This window comes from Balaenoptera physalus, assembly GCF_965194825.1.
Source record: "Balaenoptera physalus genome assembly, chromosome: 16".
In the NCBI taxonomy this organism is placed as follows: Eukaryota; Metazoa; Chordata; class Mammalia; order Artiodactyla; family Balaenopteridae; genus Balaenoptera; species Balaenoptera physalus.
Genome location: NC_138898.1, coordinates 43,709,422 through 43,729,998, shown reverse-complemented (window position 1 = coordinate 43,729,998; position 20,577 = coordinate 43,709,422). Strand labels below are relative to the sequence as shown.

General features: G+C 39.2%; 1 protein-coding gene across 6 annotated transcripts in view; it reads right to left on the bottom strand.

Moving 5' to 3' along the window:
* MACROD2 (mono-ADP ribosylhydrolase 2) overlaps positions 1–20,577 on the bottom strand; it is a 1,951,733-nt gene that overhangs the window by 735,118 nt on the left and 1,196,038 nt on the right. The window contains exon 7 of one of the 6 annotated variants that reach the window (XM_082428625.1): positions 7,961–14,992. The exons of the other annotated variants lie outside the window; for them this stretch is intronic. Within the exon in view, the coding sequence (XP_082284751.1) occupies positions 14,987–14,992 (6 nt within the window). The 3' untranslated portion in view covers positions 7,961–14,986. Of the gene's footprint in view, positions 1–7,960; positions 14,993–20,577 lie in introns of those variants that run through there. 6 annotated transcript variants of the gene reach the window in all.

The following is a 20,577-nucleotide window of genomic DNA, read 5'->3' as shown; positions in this document are numbered from 1 at the left end:
AAATAACTGTCCCGTTGTTAACACACCCCCTACATCAGTTCAACATGAGTGGGAAAGAGAAGCAGACGTGAAGTGAGAAACAGAGCACACCCGACAACAACACTGTATCTAGAGTAGGGACTAGAGGAAAGACCAAAATCACTTTTGCAAAAGCACAGGGTCTCTTATGTCCCAAGACTGGTTCTGTGTGTCTGCGGATGTGAAGGACACACAGCCACAGTGCAGCCGACCATCAATCTACTGGCGTCTAACTGTGATGGGTTCAAAATGCAGACTCAGTCAGAACGGACTCTTTCATCAAAAAAGTGAAACTTTTATTTGCAACTGGACTCTCAGCCTACTACAAATTATCCTGATGGCTGTGTTCCAGTCTTACCTGTTTCCAAACAAAGATACAGTATCAACTGTCGCGTGCTTCCCCGTCCACGTGAATTCCTGAGATGATAACCACCTTTCCTCATGCCTCCTGCTTCGTACCAGTCATGAGGCAACACTGCTTTATGAAGTCCTTAGAACTGCCTTAGCTCACTTCACCCTTAATAGAAGGGTAAAGACCTTGCAGTCATCAGGATAACAATAGCTACTGTTTATTTAGTGCTTATATGCTAACCAACCACTGTGACAAGTGCTTGGCATACATTGTCTTCAATCCTTACAGCCTGGCTAGGTAGATATTAGTATTCTCACTTCATAGATAAAGAAACCAAAGCTCAGAGTATTACATAAATTGTTCACTATTGTACTCTTTTGTCAAGACGACTCCAAGACCTGAATTCTCCCACCATCCACTATACCCTATGTTCCTGCAAACACAGCACTCAATTGTCAGAGCCAACAATTGTATCCGGATGCTCTAAGTGACAGTGGAGAAATCAATCACTTAGCTACCCAGACTGCCCCCTCCATCTTTAGGCCTTCAGACAAAATTGCTTTTTCTTTTATGCCTAGTCAGCAGTTCTCTTAAAAAGTCAAAATCTCACCTTCTTTGTTGGCTTTCATTTTCTTGGCAATTCATTGTAGGGAAGGTGTTAGTTTGGGTAGAAAAGTTTAATTTTTAGGATCTCAGGAAATAGTGGATTTCCTTTCAAGGTCAAGGGAACAGCATGAACAAATGCAAAAACTTCCCAACAGAAGTACCATGACAGGTCCAGACCAACTAGAAGAAGGGATACTGGGAATCACAGGAAAGGGGCATTGGATGGGAAGATGGATTGGCAACTGCAAACACTAGTCAATATGAAATGTACTTATATTTGGAAGTAACTGATACAGATTATTTTACTCCCCAAATTGGAAAAGATAATTGACCTATGATCTGAAAATGATCAATGCCTTCTTTCCGACGTGCATACTGCATTCAGAAAGTGTCTGTTCATTCTGTGCCTTCAGGACCATGAGTTCCCACCATTTACATAGTGAATGTAAACAGTACATCTTCAGCACAGTGCTGAAGAGGAACAAAGGAGCAGCCTCTTACCGGTGGTCTTGGACTTGGTCTTAACATAGACACCTTTTTGTCTATGCTAAATGCTTCACAAATTGATCGTTATAAGTATCAAAAAAAGAAATTCCTGAGAACCAGTTTACTTATCACTGACTTATGACAGAGAAACATTGACCCTATAAATCAAAATAATTTTCCCTACACTTAGCTTCTGAATGACTTCCAAGGAACCACTCTCTTACAAAAAACAATTCCAACACTGATTTGACTAGATAAGTCCAAATATTCTGTTTGATATACACCAGGAGGTGGGAAGGGAGAACTCTGGGAAACTTTCCAATATTTTTGTGAAAAAAATTTTAATGAATACAAAGAATCATGAAATGCTAATACACTGGGACAGCACTAAAGCCTCAAAATAGAAGTTTACTTTAAACACAGTTTTATACACCCACAGACACTTTTCAAATTTTCCCTTTTTAGCACATAATTAATTTCCTAATTAACTAATTAGATATTTTAGCAGGCTTAAAGACTACAGGGGTTAAATACATAACTGTTCCATGGTTACTGTTACGGAAAAAATGGTGTTAATAAGGGTTGAGTTCTTCAAACATGTTTTTCATTTTTCCCTAAGAATATAATTCTGTGTGAGGCAGTGCTTTATTACAAATGTTAGGGGTAGGCGGACTGGGAACAAATCCCAAGTCTCTAATTTGAAAATCTAGCATTTCATAGATGGAGGTATAGTGTTTCCACATAACTGTACCTCTTGTTAACAAGAGTCTGTTTATTAACCACAGTTGACCACATGGTGTCTTGGGGGAAAAGGCAGTTTGTGTTCTGAAACTATTTCTGGATGTGCTCACCCATGTTCGGCTAACTGGTCTTGGGGCGGGGAGGCCAGCCTGGCCGCCCGTGAGATGAATGGGGGAGGTTAGGACAGAAAGGGCATCTTTCTCCACAGAGATTTAGGCTGCCCCTAACTTTCCCATTCATTCACTAATTTATTCACTCATCAAAGTAATCATTCTTTCAGCAAATATGTATTGAGCCCATACTATAAGCCAGGAAAAGAATTAGGCACTTTACATGTATTATGCATTTATTCAACATCCAGAACATTTTTCTTGAGCTCCTACAATGTGCCAGTGATGTTTTAGAAACTGGTAAACAGGGTAAACATGGCTTTTACCCTCATAAACCTTTGGGGATTTTTTTTTGGGGGGTGGGGGTCATTTGGGTTCCAGATTTTGTGGGGCCTGAGGTTTATACAATTTTGAAGTCCTATTTACCAAAAAGAAGATGCATTTATAAAAACTGGTCTGTCCAAGTGTGGGCCCTGAAGCTGAAGCTTTATTAACTTCATGGGAAATCTGCCTCTGGGCTCTGCTTGCTGACATCTCCTATTTCATAGTCTATGTTTGTGTCTCCCAACCAGGTAGGTTGCCAACCATTGGAAATTTACTTTTTTGGGGACTTAAAAGCATTTAAGTTTTTCAGAGTCTTTTAATAAATGCAAATTCTCTTACATGAGATCACAGCTTAAGGTGTTATTATCCCCCAGGGGGGCTAGTAGGTGCCAAATAAACACTGAAGTAATTAATTAATTAAAGGTGTAAACAGAAGCCTTGTTAGCCGGGCAGAGAGTGGAAAAGTGAAGGGGAAGGGAGTTTCAGGGGCACCCACTGAAAACAATAGGGCTTGAGAAGGCAGGTGTGTGCAAAGTATGAACTGTTTTCCTTATAAATCTCTCTGGGGTCTGGCTGCCCAAGACTGACAAAGTTGCATCAAAGTCCTCAGTATTATAGCGACAGCTGCTACAGCAAATCCTAAAGGACAGGAAGGTGGCCCCAGAGCCTATGAACAAATCTCCTCTGGGGACAATTTGCAGAACAGATAATCATTCTAATGATTATCCAATCTTATTTCTTTTTTCCTTTTCTGTAATTTAATTTTAATTTTTTTGAATTTCATTTTTTTTAAATACAGCAGATTATTAGTTATTTATTTTATACATATAAGTGTATATATGTCAATCCCAATCTCCCAATTTGTCCCACCACCACCGCCCCTGCCCCCCCCCCCCCACTTTCCCCCTTTGGTGTCCATACGTTTGTTCTCTACATCTGTGTCTCTATTTCTGCCTTGCAAACCGATTCATCTGCACCATTTTTCTATATTCCACATATATGCGTTAGCATGCAGTACTTGTTTTTCTCTTTCTGACACACTTCACTCTGTATGACAGCCTCTAGGTCCATCTACATCTCTACAAATGACCCAGTTTCATTCCTTTTTATGGCTGAGTAATATTCCATTGTATATATATACCACAACTTCTTTATCCATTGCTCTCCTGATGGACATTTATGTTGTTTCCATGACCTGGCAATTGTAAACAGTGCTGCAAAGAACATTGGGGTGCATGTGTCTTTTTGAATTATGGTTTTCTCTGGGTATATGCCCAGTAGTGGGATTGCTGGGTCATATGGTAATTCTATTTTTAGTTTTTTAAGGAACCTCCATACTGTTCTCCATAATGGTCGTATCAATTTACATTCCCACCAACAGTGCAAGAGGGTTCCCTTTTCTCCACACCCTCTCCAGCATTGATTGTTTGTAGATTTTCTGATGATGGCCATTCTGACTGGTGTGAGGTGAAAACTCACTGTAGTTTTGATTTTCATTTCTCTAATAATTAGTGATGTTGTGCCTCTTAGCCATCTGCATGTCTTCTTTGGAGAAATATCTGTTTAGGTCTTCTGCCCATTCTTTGCTTGGGTTGTTTGTTTTTTTAATATTGAGCTGCATGGGCTGTTTATATATTTTGGAGATTAATCCTTTGTTGATTCATTTGCAAATATCTTCCATTCTGAGGGTTGTCCTTTCGTCTTGTTTATAGTTTCCTTTGCTGTGCAAAAGCTTTTAAGTTTCATTAGGTCCCATTTGTTTATTTTTGTTTTTATTTCCATTATTCTAGGAGGTGGGTCAAAGAAGACCTTGCTGTGGTTTATGTCAAAGAGTGTTCTACCTATGTTTTCCTCTAAGAGTTTTACAGTGTCTGGTCTTACATTTAGGTCTCTAATCCATTTTGATTTTATTTTTGTGTATGGTTTTAAGGAGTGTTCTAATTTCATTCTGTTACATATAGCTATCCAGTTTTCGCAGCACCACTTATTGAAGAGACTGTCTTTTCTCCATTGTATATCCTTGCCTCCTCTGTCATAGATTAGTTGACCATAGGTGCGTAGGTTAATCTCAGCGCTTTCTATCCTGTTGCATTGATCTATATTTCTGTTTTTGTGCTAGTACCATATTGTCTTGATTACTGTAGCTTTGTAGTAAAGTCTGAAGTCAAGGAGTCTGATTCCTCCAGCTCCAATTTTTTCCCTCAAGATTGCTTTGGCTCTTCGGGGTCTTTTGTGTCTCCATACAAATTTTAAGATTTTTTGTTACAGTTCTGTTAAAAATGCCATTGGTAATTTGACAGTGATTGCATTGAATCTGTAGATTGCTTTGGGTAGTGTAGTCATTTTCACAATATTGATTCTTCCAATCCAAGAACATGGTATACCTCTCCATCTGTCTGGGTCATCTTTGATTTCTTTCATCAGTGTCTGATAGTTTTCTGAGTACAAGTCTTTTACCTCCTTAGGTAGGTTTATTCCTAGGTATTTAATTCTTTTTGTGGCAATGGTGAATCTGATTGTTTCCTTAGTTTCTCTTTCTGATCTTTCGTTGTTAGTGTATAGGAACACAAGCGATTTCTGTGCATTAATTTTGTATCCTGAAACTTTACCAAATTCACTGATTAGCTCTAGTAGTTTTCTGGTGGCATCTTTAGGATTGTCTATGTATAGTATCATATCATCTGCAAACAGTGACAGTTTTACTTCTTCTTTTCCAATATGTATTCCTTTTATTTCTTTTTTTCTTCTCTGATTGCCATGGCTAACACTTTCAAAATTATGTTGAATAAGAGTGGCAAGAGTGGACATCCTTGTCTTGTTCCTGATCTTAGAGGAAATTCTTTCAGTTTTTAACCATTGAGAATGATGTTTGCTGTGGGTTTTTCATACATGGGCTTTATTATACTGAGGTAGGTTCCCTCTATGTCCACTTTCTGGAGAGTTTTTATCATAGATAGGTGTTGAAATTATGTCAAAACCTTTTTCTACATCTATTGAGATGATCATATGGTTTTTATTCTTCAATTTGTTAATATGGTGTATCACATTGATTGATTTGTGTGTACTGAAGAATCCTTGCATCCCTGGTGTAAATGCCACTTGATCATGGTGTAGGATCCTTTTAATGTGTTGTTGGATTCTGTTTGCTACTATTTTGTTGAGGATTTCTGCATCTATGTTCATCAGTGATATTGGTCTGTAATTCTCCTTTTTTGTAGTATCTTTGGTTTTGGTATGAGGGTGATGGTGGCCTTGTAGAATGAGTTTGGGAGTGTTCCTTCCTCTGCAATTTTTTGGAAGAGTTTGAGAAGGATGGGTGTTAGCTCTTCTCAAAATATTTGATAGAATTCACCTGTGAAGCCATCTGGTCCTGGACTTTTGTTTGTTGGAAGATTTTTAACCATAGTTTCAATTTCATTACTTGTGATCACTCTGTTCATATTTTCTATTTCTTTCTGGTTCAGTCTTGGAAGGTTAAATCTTTCCAAGAATTTCTCCATTTCTTCCAGGTTGTCCATTTTATTAGCATAGAGCTGCTTGTAGTAGTCTCTTAGGATGCTTTGTATTTCTGAGGTGTCTGTTGTAACTTCTCCTTTTTCATTTTTAATTATACTAATTTGAGTCCTCTCCCTCTTTTTCTTGATGAATCTGGCTAATGGTTTATCAATTTTGTTTATCTTCTCAAAGAACCGGCTTTTAGTTTTATTGATCATTGCTATTGTTTTCTTTGTTTATATTTCATTTATTTCTGCTCTGATCTTTATGATTTCTTTCCTTCTACTAATTTTGGGTTTTGTTTGTTCTTCTTTCTCCAGTTCCTTTGGTGTAAGGTTAGATTGTTTATTTGAGGTTTTTCCTGTTTCTTGAGGTAGGATTGTACTGCTATAAACTTCCCTCTTAGAACTGCTTTTGCTGCATTCCATAGGTTTTGGAGCGTTGTGTTTCACTGTCATTTGTCTCTAGGTATTTTTTTATTTCCTCTTTGATTTCTTCAGTGATCTCTTGGTTATTTAGTAACGTATTGTTTAGCCTCCATGTGTTTGTGTTTTTTACAGTTTTTTCCCTGTAATTGATTTCTAATCTCATACCATTGTGGTCAGAAAAGATGCTTGATACGATTCCAATTTTCTTAAAATTACTGTGGCTTGATTTGTGTCCCAAGATGTGATGTATCCTGGAGAATGTTCCGTGTGCACTTGAGAAGAAAGTGTAATCTGCTGTTTTCGGATGGAATGTCCTATAAATATCAATTAAATCTATCTGGTCTATTGTGTCATTTAAAGCTTGTGTTTCCTTATTAATTTTCTGTCTGGATGATCTGTCCATTGGTGTAAGTGAGGTGTTAAAGTCCCCCACTGGTACTGTGTTATTGTTGATTTCCTCTTTTATAGCTGTTAGCAGTTGCCTTATGTATTGAGGTGCTCCTATGTTGGGTGCATATATATTTACAATTGTTATATCTTCTTCTTGGATTGATCCCTTGATCATTATGTAGTGTCCTTCCTTGTCTCTTATAATATTCTTTATTTTAAAGTCTATTTTATCTGATATGAGTATTGTTACTCCAGCTTTCTTTTGATTGCCATTTGCATGGAATATCTTTTTCCATCCCCTCACTTTCAGTCTGTATGTGCCCCTACGTCTGAAGTGGGTCTCTTGTAGGCAGCATATACATGGGTGTTGTTTTTGTATCCATTCGGTGAGCCTGTGTCTTTTGGTTGGAGCATTTAATCCATTCACATTTAAGGTGATTATTGATATATATATTCCTATTACCATTTTGTTAATTGTTTTGGGTTTGTTTTTGTGGGTCCTTTTCTTCTTTTGTGTTTCCCACTCAGAGAAGTTCCTTTAGCATTTGTTGTAGAGCTGGTTTAGTGGTGCTGAATTCTCTTAGCTTTTGCTTGTCTGTAAAGCTTTTGATTTCTCCATCGAGTCTGAATGAGATCCTTGCCAGGTAGAGTAATCTTAGTTGTAGGTTCTTCCCTTTCATCACTTTATATATATATCATGCCACTCCCTTCTGGCTTGTAGAGTTTCTGCTGAGAAATCAGCTGTTAACCTTATGGGAGTTCCCTTGTATGTTATTTGTCGTTTTTCCCTTGTTGTTTTTAATAATTTTTCTTTGCCTTTAATTTTTGTCAATTTGATTACTATGTGTCTCGGCGTGTTTCTCCTTGGGTTTATCCTGCCTGGGACTCTGTGCTTCCTGGACTTGGGTAGCTCTTTCCTTTACCATGTTAGGGAAATTTTTGATTATAATCTCTTCAGATATTTTCTTGGGTCCTTTCTTTCTCTTTTCCTTCTGGGATCCCTATAATGCAAATGTTGGTGCGTTTAACGTTGTCCCAGAGGTCTCTTAGGCTGTCTTCATTTCTTTTCATTCTTTTTTCTTTATTCTGTTCCATGGCAGTCAATTCCACCATTCTGTCTTCCAGGTCACTTCCCTGTTCTTCTGCCTCAGTTATTCTGCTATTGATTCCTTCTAGTTTATTTTTCATTTCAGTTATTGTATTGTTCATCTCTGTTTGTTCTTTAATTCTTCTAGATCTTTGTTGAACATTTCTTGCATCTTCTCGATCTTTGCCTCCATTCTTATTCCGAGGTCCTGGATCATCTTCACTATCATTATTCTGAATTCTTTTTCTGGAAGGTTGCCTATCTCCACTTCATTTAGTTGTTTTTCTGGGGTTTTATCTTTTTCCTTCATCTGGTATATAGCCCTCTGCCTTTTCATCTTGTCTGTCTTTCTTTGAATGTGGTTTTTGTTCCACAGGCTGCAGGATTGTAGTTCTTCTTGCTTCTGATGTCTGCCCTGTGATGGATGAGGCTATCTAAGAGGTTTGTGCAAGCTTCCTGATGGGAGGGACTGGTGGTGGGTAGAGCTGGGTGTTGCTCTGGTGGGCAGAGCTCAGTAAAACTTTAATCTGCTTTCTGCTGATGGGTGGGGCTGAGTTCCCTCCCTGTTGGTTGTTTTGGCCTGAGGTGAACCAGCACTGGAGGCTACAGGCTCTTTTCTGGGGCTAGTGACGGACTCCAGGAGGGCTTATGCCAAGGAGTACTTCCCAGAACTTCTGCTGCCAGTGTCCTTGTCCCCGCGGTGAGCCACAACTGCCCCCCGCCTCTGCAGGAGACCCTCCAGCACAAGGAGGTAGGTCTGGTTCAGTCTCCTATGGGGTCACTGCTCCTTCCCACTGGGTCCTGATGCGCACACTACTTTGTGTGTGCCCTCCAAGAGTGGAGTCTCTTTTTCCCCCAGTCCCTTTGAAGTCCTGCAATCAAATCCCACTAGCCTTCAAAGTCTGATTCTCTGGGCATACGTCTCCCATTGTTGGACCCCCAGGTTGGGAAGCCTGACGTGGGGCTCAGAACCTTCACTCCAGTGGGTGGACTTCTGTGGTATAATTGTTCTCCAGTTTGTGAGTCACCCACCCAGCAGTTATGGGATTTGACTTTATTGTGATTGTGCCCCTCCTACCATCTCACTGTGGCTTCTCCTTTGTCTTTGGTTGTGGGGTATCTTTTTTGGTGAGTTCCAGTGTCTTCCTGTCGATGATTGTTATCAGTTAGTCATGATTCCAGTGCTCTCATAAGAGGGAGTGCATGTCCCCATATCCTGCCATCTTGAACCATTCTCTTGCTCCTTTTTGTTATACACCAACTGTGATTTTCCAATCTTGACTATAACTTTATTCCAAAAAATTACCTTTAGAGCCAGACAATATTTATCATTAGTTAGCCATTTCACCTTAAAATGTACTTATCTGTTTACTTTTCAGTTAGAAACAATACATGGATCTCAACCAGCCACAGGCAGCCACAGGGAGATGGGTGGATGGGGGAGGAGGTGGGGGGGTGGCAGCTAAAGAATGGGTGAATGGAAGTCTAGGAGAGGATGAGACAGGGTCAGACCCCAAGAGAAAGCCTTGTCCAAGCACAGGAAGAGGAAGGTAAATGGAGACATGTTGGCTTGGCTAGCCTGTGTAGTTAGACCCTCTGCGTGAGGAAGAGTCATGGATGTGCTCTGTGGGAAGGTTCAATAATGAACATTGTTATCTATGTCCTGTGGAGAACTGTGAAAGCAGTGATTTATAATCTGACAAAAATAATTTAAACATATATAAGAAGCTCCCATCTGAACCACATATTCAGTCAAGAGGATTTGCAAATGAATGCTGCTTGACAATTTTACCACCCTCCTCCATTCAGAGGAGGATGATGGAAATCTTGTGGTTCTGGAGTTTTAAGGGAGATAATTCAGAAGGCATTCTTTTTCTGAGGAGACAATGAGCAGAAAGAAAAAAATCAATTCTATTATGGTCTGATGCTTCCTGTTTCCCAAGGTCTGAAGGGAAGGCATTTTTTCTGGGGAGTTCATGGGTGGAGATTCCGGCTGCTATCTTGGCCATGACCCTGAGGGAAACATGGTCACTCATTCATTTACTTTTTCAATAGTTAATTCATCCCCTCAGTCATAACCCTTAAGATTTCTAGATTCTCATAGTCTGATCCCTATACTCATGCAGAGAAACAGTTCAAACAGGAGGGAAGGAAGGAAGGGAGGGAGGGAGAGGGGGAGGGAGGATAGAAAGAGAGAAGGAAGAGGAAAGAGGATTCCCAATTTATATTTAAATACAATTTTAATTTGGAAGAATTTTAATCTTTCAAAGGTGTTTCTTGAAAGATACCACCAATATCAGAAGTCTCAATAATCATCTTGTACTCCATTTCTTCTGTTTTCTACCAGTTTTCTGAAATCCTGCACTGCTCTTGGATACCTCCTTCTCAAACAGAACACATCAAATGAAACAAATCTAAAACTCTCCCTCCTCTATCTTCACATCTCAGCCTCCCCCCATCTCTTTCTCTATCCTCTCTCACTAACTTCCCACACTCACCTCCCACCTTCTGATTTTTGTTTGTTTGTTCTGCTCAGTTTCCAAATCCAAAGGAGAAAAGCCTAGAAATCTGTAGATGGGAGGGGGCAGACAGAGGGAGAGGATAGTGGCCTCCCCTGGGAGTTAGGTCAGAGGCGAGATGCTCATAAGTGAATGTCTGACACTGTTCCATGTTCACTACATACCCTGGACAAAAGTTTTGAGATCTTATTTTGTGCCAGGCATCATGCCAGGTTCTGTGGACACAAAGGTAGCCAAAGTGCTGTCCCTGTCCTCCAGAGATTGAGCAATCTGCTGCAGCAGTCAGAAAAGCAAACAGCAAATTACAATGCTCTGAGATAAAGTCTCTTCCAGATTTGAGCAGAGAACTTTGGGGCCTCTGGAGGTTGGGGGGTGGGGAGGGGGCGAGTTCCCAGGAGGTATGGGAGAGCTTCTGAGTTGAGGTAACCTCTGAACCACGGTTATGAGGAGTTCGCCTGGTAGGGGTGGGGACGCAGAGGGGACAGGAATAGAAGGACAGTTCTGCACACAGACATGTGAGGGACCCTGAAGGACAGAGCAATTTCCACTGAGACCCTCGCATGGCCTTGCTCCCACAACTATCTCTTCTTTTCCATTGTCTCTAGCATATGCCTTTAGCCCCTACCTGTCTCTCTCCACCTCTCCTAATAAAATTCAAATTGTTCAAACAATGGCTGCTAATCCCCAAAACAACCCCTCCCTCTTCCTGCTAAAGCTATAAACACTCCACCCTGCTTCTCCAGTTAGAATCTCTGCCCAGCCTTCTCATGCCCTGCTACTCTAGAATAAAACAGAGGCTCACACTAACGGTGCTCTTGCTAGTGGTTGATTTTCTTCCATAGAGAACAGCACAGAGGCAGACCCAGATATCCCATTTGGGTAACTGTGAGTAGTTCTGTGCGGGTGAGCCAAAAAGTTGGGGATGCGAACAAGCGTGGTGGGTGACAGGGTCTTTGAGGTGACCAAGAGACAGCCAGATTATGGCCGGCCTTGAAAACCATCTTTAGGATTTGAGGCTTGGTACAGAGGACCGTGGATTCATCTAAGGGATCCATTGGGGATCCGTTAAAACAAGAAGCAAGTGGCATGGAATTGAGACGTGGAAAATTTATGGTTCTGAGGATGGGCTGGAGAGGAAGGGAAACAGAGGCAGGGAGCACAGGTAGGAGGTAACTGAAGCTCTCCAGGTGAGAGGAGAAGGCATCTTGACACTGCCTTTTCCCACCTGGGTGGTGAGGATGCCATCGGGGACTCTGGCCAAAACCTGCTTACGGTAGTCAGCAAGAGTGTCACCCTCGCTCCTCTAACTGTATAATCTTTATCTGCCTGATTACACAGGAGAGGCTTTTTAATCATCAGCACAATGTATGGCACATGGTAAGTATTCAATGGAAGTTCATTGCCTGGAATTGAAATATTTTGGAAGCTACCAAGGCCTCGGGTTTATTTAGGTGAACGGCACTGTGAGAATATACCATCTCTAGAACCTGAAGAAGCTTGTATCTTTTCACTTCCTCTTGCTGTGATAAAGGAACATTACAATAGCAACAAAACTTTTCAAATCAACACAATGTTTTTGTGACAGTGTGCAATCCCAGCTTATGAATTTTTTTTTTTTTAGTTTATTAAGAGATGATATTAAAAAAAAATTACCCACATTTTCCAATTCTGCCACCATCTGGGCAAACAATGTAAATATTTACAAGCAAAGTCTTAAGATGAAGATGTAGGTTCCGCAGTATTTTGAAACCTGATAGTGTCGCTTTTCACAATGGCCTGTGGTTTCCCTCCATTGTGTTTCCTTACAAAGCCTTTGAACAAGCATGTGACACACTCAGGGAGCGTTAGCAGATGCTAAAACATTTTATTAGCTGATTTATTAAGCTATTGAGGGTCATTCTTTGAAAAATGGAGAGAGAAATCCAGACACAACAGAAGTTAGAGAAATCAGAAATCAACCTTTGGAACAATGGTAGCTAGTCACTTTTTTTCTCTTTGTTAACATACCAAGGTAATTCAAAACAGATCGATGTCTGTGTGAATGCTTATAGCCTTATTTTTTTCTTTCCAGTGAGAGAAGGTTCAGGAAAAGTAGAAGAAAAAAAAAAGGAAAGAAAGCAAGAGAGAGAGAGAGAGAGAGGAGGGAGGGAGAAAGAGAAGAGAATACAGTGATACTGTGCCGTTGGCATATTTACAGGAACTACAAATTTAACTGGAACCTGCTTGTGATTTGTCCCTCTTCAGATCTGCTATTAAGAAGCAACTTTATTTCTACATGCAGCTAAAATTACATAGAAAAACTGAGTCACATGATAACACCCTTATCTAAACATCTTGATAGAAGGAAGATTGCCAAGAAAGGATGGCTTATGGTTTAGGAGGAGTGGGACGGGTCAATATGTGGCTGGATTTGAGGGGCACAGGGAAGATATCTCAAAATTTCTTCATTGGATGGCTGGAAGTTAGCATCTATTCTTTCAGGTAATGCATTTACCTTCTCTGGGTCCCATTTTCAGATACAACTGGTCCTGGAAAAGTGAATGGAAGCAAGTCGCTCCCCATTTAGTGTGAATGTGTTTTTACTATGTCCTCCTTAGGACAGGCAAACTAAAGCATGATGAGAAAACTGGGACCAGGGAACCAGAGGAGAGCTTGCAGGGTGATCAGATGGCCACTGCTTTCCACCTCTTCCCTGCAATTCTTCAGCGAAGGAAGAGGAGATCAACTACATTTACTTTACAATTTCCCCAGGTTCTGCTGTTGCCGAAGAACATCGCAATCTGACTGTTAATTCACAGAGTGATTTTCATTTACAATATATAAACTATAACATGTTAATAATTGGAAGGAACTCTACTAACTGACCTTTTAGAATCCCACCAGATTATAAACCATCAAATATCTGATTGAAAACAGTCCACAATCTGGCTTTTCTTAAAATACTAAGTTTTATTTTGAACTTCCTTTTTATTACAAGAGCCACCTTCCATTAATATTCACAAAGCAAAAGGGCACTATCAGAGGAAACAGGAAGAAGCAGAAATTTTGTCAGCCAGATTGGCCTAACCTTGACTTTGTTGTGCAAAGTATGGGCTCTAATAGGCCTGTTCATTTTGTGGGAGCCAAATCAATTGCTTATAAGCCTCTGCCATTTAAAAAGTCATGATGGGCAGTTCACGCTGCTCATTAATACTCAAGCAATTGTTGATATTTGTTCTGGATTTCAACATCTAATTAAAGCTGAGTGGCTAGATTTGCATACAATAAGCAATAGAAGTGACTTGCATCCTCAGTCCTACAGGCATAATCAGCTTCACCATACAGTATCATTAAAACTCGCATGCTAATTATAGCTAATTGGTCCCTGTAAATAGAAGCCTTTTCATTCAGGATATAGACTTTCTTTCAAAAGCCCAAATCCTGCTATTCATCTAAAAAGACCCAAGATGCTTAAGTCACCTTAAAAGAAAAATTGTTCAGGAAAGATTCTGTGTGTGTGTGTGTGTGTGTGTGTGTGTGTGTGTGTGTGTGTGTGTGTTTCCCCAAGATACAAAAAAATCTGGGTTTCTTTATTGAAAGGATTCAGATCCTCAGTCAAAGCAAAGCAATTTGTTTTAACCTACTAATTAATTGTACTTGTTGGTAAAATATGAAATTGCCCAATTAGAAATGAATAAAATAAGCATTCATAGTTTGGGGGGATTAAACAAATATTATTAATAGATTAAATCCTGGAGTGGCCCTTTTGAAATTGTTCTCTAATTAATCCTAAAGGACCACATGAAAAGTGAAATATTGGACAGCTTTGATATGGAAAACCAAACTGGCTTTCTCCAAAATCAATGCTAAATACTATAAATCTAATGATCAATTGTCAACAGTCAAAAAAAAAAAAAAGGCTAAAATAAATGCTGTATATAAATGGATTACTAGAGCAACACCTCATTTATTTTGTATTTAGAGCTCCCCTGGTTTGCTGCTGCATTAAACTGAGCCTGGAAATTTCTAACCACGGCAGCTCATACAGCAAGGCCAAGAGATTGAGGTGTGGTCATTATTTTACCACTACCTTGGAAATAATACTAAAAAAGATTGAATAACCCCGTGGCCCATAGTTTATTACCCACTGGGAAAGCTCAGCTATAAAAGAGATTTTAAATTAACAAACATTTCTGGATGTGACTTGTTTTGTAAAAAGAAAATTAATATCAGAGAGAAACGTGAAGCCAAGTAAACAATATATTTTTTAACAGCAGAAATCGTTTAGACAAAAAAGCGTTTCAAGAGAGATTCCATTCCATTTTGCTCCATCCTGGTGCTTTCCCTTCTCTGCCTGCAACCTAAGAAAGAAAGTTGTAGATGATGCTTCTTTCAGATGCACCTTGCTCAGCCAGTGAGATGGTAGATGGTGATGGCTCCCAGATTACATTTCATGTCTGGGGTAAGAGAGGAAAGGAATGGAAGAGAACAAAAGAAAACAGGGAGAGAAAAAGCTCCTGGAGTAAAGAAGGGAATTTCAGGGGTGTGGCTAATAATTAGAGTCTCTGCTCAGTTTTAGTGCCTGCGTGGTTCCCGATCTCTATCTTCTGCTTTCATTATCCTGGGCATTTCCTTCTAAAAGAGTTTTAAGTCACTGACATATGAATTTATGACTTTAAAAACAACTAATGTATGACTTCATGCCAGTACACAGATGATTTGATTTTCTGACTTTTTAAAAACCACCACCACAACAAATACAATAAAGTATCAAGTAAAGATCTCTCATACATTGGCCCTTGGTCACAGTGATTCATCTGTCCCACAAGTAAATATAAAACTGCTCAAGAAATGGCACTTAGAGTTCACCTATTTCTCCCTTCCTTTTACCTGTCACTGCCCCTCCAACCCCCTCCTCCCCAAAGACTTTGTCTTACTGGACATTTTCTCCTCGTTTATAGAAGGTTTATCTCAGATGTTTTTCTCTCCTTAACTTTCCTTGACTTGGAATCCCACTGGTCTTCCTCTCTCCCACATTCTATTGTGCCTGAATTTTTTTATTAATAAAAAAATATGCAAGACTTAAAAAATAAGGCAAAAGATGGGCAGCACAAGGCCACACAGGGGCAAAGACTCACTGAAGAATCATCTAGGAGAATGTGCTTTGCTCAACTCACTGGTTACTATTGTGAAAAGATCGCAAACATAGTGAGGTTACATACTAATTTGTAGATTTTTATTCAGGAGAGACACAATGTATATCTGGGAAAAACGATAATTCTAAAAATTATGCTTTATTGCTCTGTAGGGAATTAACTACTTTTATATCTAACCTAGCAATCTTATCTTAATATTCCTTTATTAAGTTGCCTGTAAATATCTAGCTCCACGAATGCTCTTTGAATTGGTTCCATCATCTTGCTGGTTCTCTCATTAACTAATGAGGTGAACAAAATCTTTGACACTTTAATATTTATGTGAAAATCATAGTTTTAACAGTTTGAATATTATACTTTGGCAGAATCAATTTTATTTACATACTTTTATTACTTATATTGTTTAATTAACTGGCTTTACTTTTCAGTTATACAGTTGACCCTCCATCCCAAGGGTTCTGCATCTGCAGATTCTACCAATCGTGGATCAAAAATATTCGAAAAAACATTACATAAAGTTCCAATGAACAAAACTTAAATTTGACATGTGCAGGCAAATATTTGTATAATATTTACCTTGTATTTATAACTACTTACATGGCATTTACATTGTATTAGGTATTATAAGTAATCTAGATATGATTTAAAGTATATGGAAGAATGTGTGTAGGTTATATGGCATTTTATGTAAGGGATGTGAGTATTGGTGGATTTTGTTATCTGTGGGGGGTACTGAAACCAGTCCCCCTTGGATAGCAAGGGACAACGTACTGTGAAATTTTCAGAACCAAAGCCATTTATTTCGAGATCTGCAGTACCCAGCATGGGCTCCTGGCACTTAATAGGTAGGTTCTCAATAAATGCTGTTTGTGCATTGTTGAATTCAATATCATGACCACACTCATAAACCACTGGAGCAGAGTCACCTACATTTGGTCCCAGAGGCTTATATTTGTCTTTCCTTACTTTGGCATCTGTGTTACTAAATAGACTTTATTTTAACTCATGTTATATGACATAAAATGAATCATAACCTGTCTCACCTGGTATTTCACATAAATGTACATCCTAAGAAATATTCAGATGTGCAGTGCAGGCAGGTTTTCTTTTATCCCCTATATTTAATAAAATACCTATACATATATATACACACATATATATGTACTTTTTATTAAGTGTAAATTTAGATATATAATTAGATATATATAAAATATCTACATTCTAGTCGAGAGTAGGAAAATTAACTAAAAGAAAGAAAAAGAGGTCACATTGTCATCTACAGTATGGTTTCCACAAATTCTCCCTACATGAAAGCTGTTAATTCAATAATAAAACTTGAACTTACTTTTTAGTGTAAAAAGCTGCTGAAGGCTTGTTCCCCACGTCCCTGGGCCAGAGGCCAATAAATTATAGTACTGAATATGTGATTGAAAAAAAAGTAAAGACAAGAAAAGCAAACATCGACAGCAGTAACCAAAATAGGTTTCAAATATTGTTAGGAAATTTCTGTCATTTCAAAATAAATCCAAGTCTACAATATCCATGTCGCGTCACTAAAAATTCCATGGCTAATGAGGCTTCAAAACCCTTGTTTGATCAGTTTCTCATATCCTCTTACCATACATAATTCTTAGAAAGAATTTTTGCCGGCCAGAACAAGTATTTTATTATTCAATTGGTTTAAGTTACTATAAACAGCCAGAAGTTTTAAATAATGGATCAAATTCATTCTTTTCCCAGTTTGCTACTATACAATTAGGACCTTTGATCTTTTTTACTATTCTCCAATCACTAGACTGCAGATGTAAACAATACACATTTTATTTTAGATATTAATTATATACTTCATACTTGCTCAATAACTTTATCTCCCATGCATTCCATTCCAAATTCCAATGTCTCAGACTATTTACTTCAATAGTATAGCTCAAGTACTCCAGAAGAACTTTTCCAAAAGTATGGATAAAATCCCCAGACATTCTAAAGTTCATGGTTAAAAAAAAAACCAAAAAAACAAAAGCAAAAACGTTGCATCCAAGCAGCATTACTTTATAAATTTTCAAATTCAAAAAAGAAGGTTATTAAGGGCTGTGAAAAACTCAATATAATAATACAAATAAAATATTAATAAAGGAGAAAAAAACAACTAGTACTACTTTGAGGCCTAAAAAGCTCTTTGATTCACTTTCTACTAAAATTGACCAACCCATCATTTGCAATCAAGTAACAGACGCCTAGCGAATGATCAGCGAGTCAACAATGTTGCTTACATGACATTAAGAAGCCAACAAGGAATTAAGCAAAAAAAAAGTGGTTTCTGCCTAAACACAAAACACGCGTGCCCAAGTCAGTTTCTCAGGCTCCCACTTAACTTTTAGTGACTGTCAACTCACAATTCCAGTTATCATGTTTCCCATTCCATAGCATATAGAAATGCCAAATCATAAAGGCAAGTGAGAAAGCAAACCAATATACTTTCTTGTCCTTGTACTATGCAATTCTGAAATCAAATATACTTGCTTATTTTAATATTGGAGCCAGGCAAAAATAACTTAACTTCTTACTCCAGGAAATAACATGTTCTTGTAAAACGTAACCATGAACCAACTGAAATAGCCTGCTTATTAATACCAACAGACTGATCATCACGGCTTGCTTTAGATCTGTCCCCTCACTGTGACCACCAGTCCAAAGCTATTATGCATTAACCTCTGCAAAACCACAGCCACTTCCCTGCCTTGTAAGACCCATCTTAAAATCACCCAGTTCATACCATACACTATACATAATCTCCCTGAATTTCCTCATTTGAAGCACTACCAAGACTATCAAGGTTATGGTCTCTCATCTTTCAATAGGTTTAATAAACCCAGCTGTGCTTGATCAATAGATATTTCTGGCGGATTTTTGGAAGACTGACAGTCCAAACAGGTACACTGATAAGGAGAAGTAGCAACCACTGTGACAGGAAACATCTAAAACTTTACAAACCAAGCACAGGAACTTAAAAATACATAACAGTCTATGTCAACAATAGTCCTCTTTATTTCAGTAAACTCTCATAATGTACCTATATTAGAAGACAGAATAAAAATGAAGTTCATAGTGATAAATGATTGAGTCATTAATATAATCTTAAATCATCTTCAATATAATCTGTATAAGAAGACAGAGAAATGTATAATATATTTTACAGAGAGTTCTACCAAAATTAAATAATATTTTTAAAGTTTTGGCATGTACCCAAATATCAAATAATATTCTAAAAGTTTTGTCAAGTCTAGGTTTTGGCTCGACTGTCCAGGTGATGTATTCTCAGGAGCTCCAGTCAGCTGAGGTACCACCATACTGTGTTCAATCAAATACCAGCTTCTGAATTGCAAAGGAATGCTGTACCTTGGCCCTAAATTCAAGGTGCAATTCAAAGAATTCATGTTTTACAGTTGGCGAGTTAAGTCCACAGTCTTTGTAACCAGACAGAACAGAATTCTATCTTTAGCTTTACAATTTTCTAGACATGCAACCCTCAGCAAGCTAGTTAACTGTTCTGACCCTCAATTTCTTTGTCTGTTGAAAAAGAAAAAAGAGAGAGAGGTCTGGAACAAGATGGCAAAATAGGAAGATCCTGAGCACACCTCCTCCCACAGATACACCAAAACTACAACTACGAATAAAACAACTATCTCTGAGAATAACTTGAAGACCAGCAGAACATATTTTCTACAACTAAGGATACAGAGAAAAGGCCATAATGAGATGGGTGGGAGGGACAGACACACAGTCTAGTCAGATCCCACACCCTGGTACAGCAACCCACAAAAGTGGGAGATATGAACACCATGGAGTTCTCCGCTGAGGAGTAAGGGGTCCAAGCCCCACCTTGGGCTCCCCAGCCTGGGGAACCTGCACTGGGAAGACAAGTTCCCTTAATGTCTGACTTTGAAAACCAGCAGGGCTTACATCCGGGATGGATGGCAGGCTGTGGGAAACTGAGGCTCTGTTCTTGAAGAGCTTGTGCAGAAACTCACTCCCTCCAAGTCGCTGTGCATAGGCAGCAGCTTGAAAAATGAGAAGGAGATTCATTGACTAATTTTAGGGCATGTGCAGGAGGGACAGATGTTTAGTGGAACTTTCTGCATGGATGGAAGTGATAACAAACTCCATTTTTTTTTTTTCACTCTCCTTCCACCTAGCTCGCCTGGCACTGGTGGGTACCATTTCTATATCAACCTAGCTAACACTGTGTTCCCCTGAGGACTCACCTCACACAACCCACCTTCCCCAGCTGGCCCCTCCAAAGTGGCTCCTGCCCCACCCCACTCAGTGGATGGTCCTGGCTGGTATCGGCACTCTTCTGTAGCAGCTCCCATTCCAGGGGGCCAGCCCCTCATATCAGCACAATCATAGCAGTCATGGCCATATCTCTCAATCACCTTGTCTGGGGACCATCCCCGCCCATCAGGGCATCTGAAGCAGTTACAGCCAAGCCACACAGGTAGACGGGTCATGGGCCATCCCTGCCCACCAGTGTATTTGCAGCAATCATGGCCCAACCACAACAGAAGGGTGTTTGCAGTCCAAACAGGGGACACCTGTGGAGCACCTGGCTCTGGTGACCAGTGGGGGATCATGCCACTGAGCCCCACAGGACACCTTCTACATAAGGCTACTTTTCCAAGACCAGGTGATGTAGCTGATATACTTAACACATAGAAACAAACACAGAGAATTAGGCAAAAAGAGTAGACAAAGAGACACCTGCTAAACAAGAAAAAGATAAAATAAGATAATTTAAGAATTAAATGAAATGGAGATAAGCAATTTACCAGAAAGGTTTTCAAAATAATAGTCATAAATATGTTCACCAAACTCAGGAGAAGAAGGGA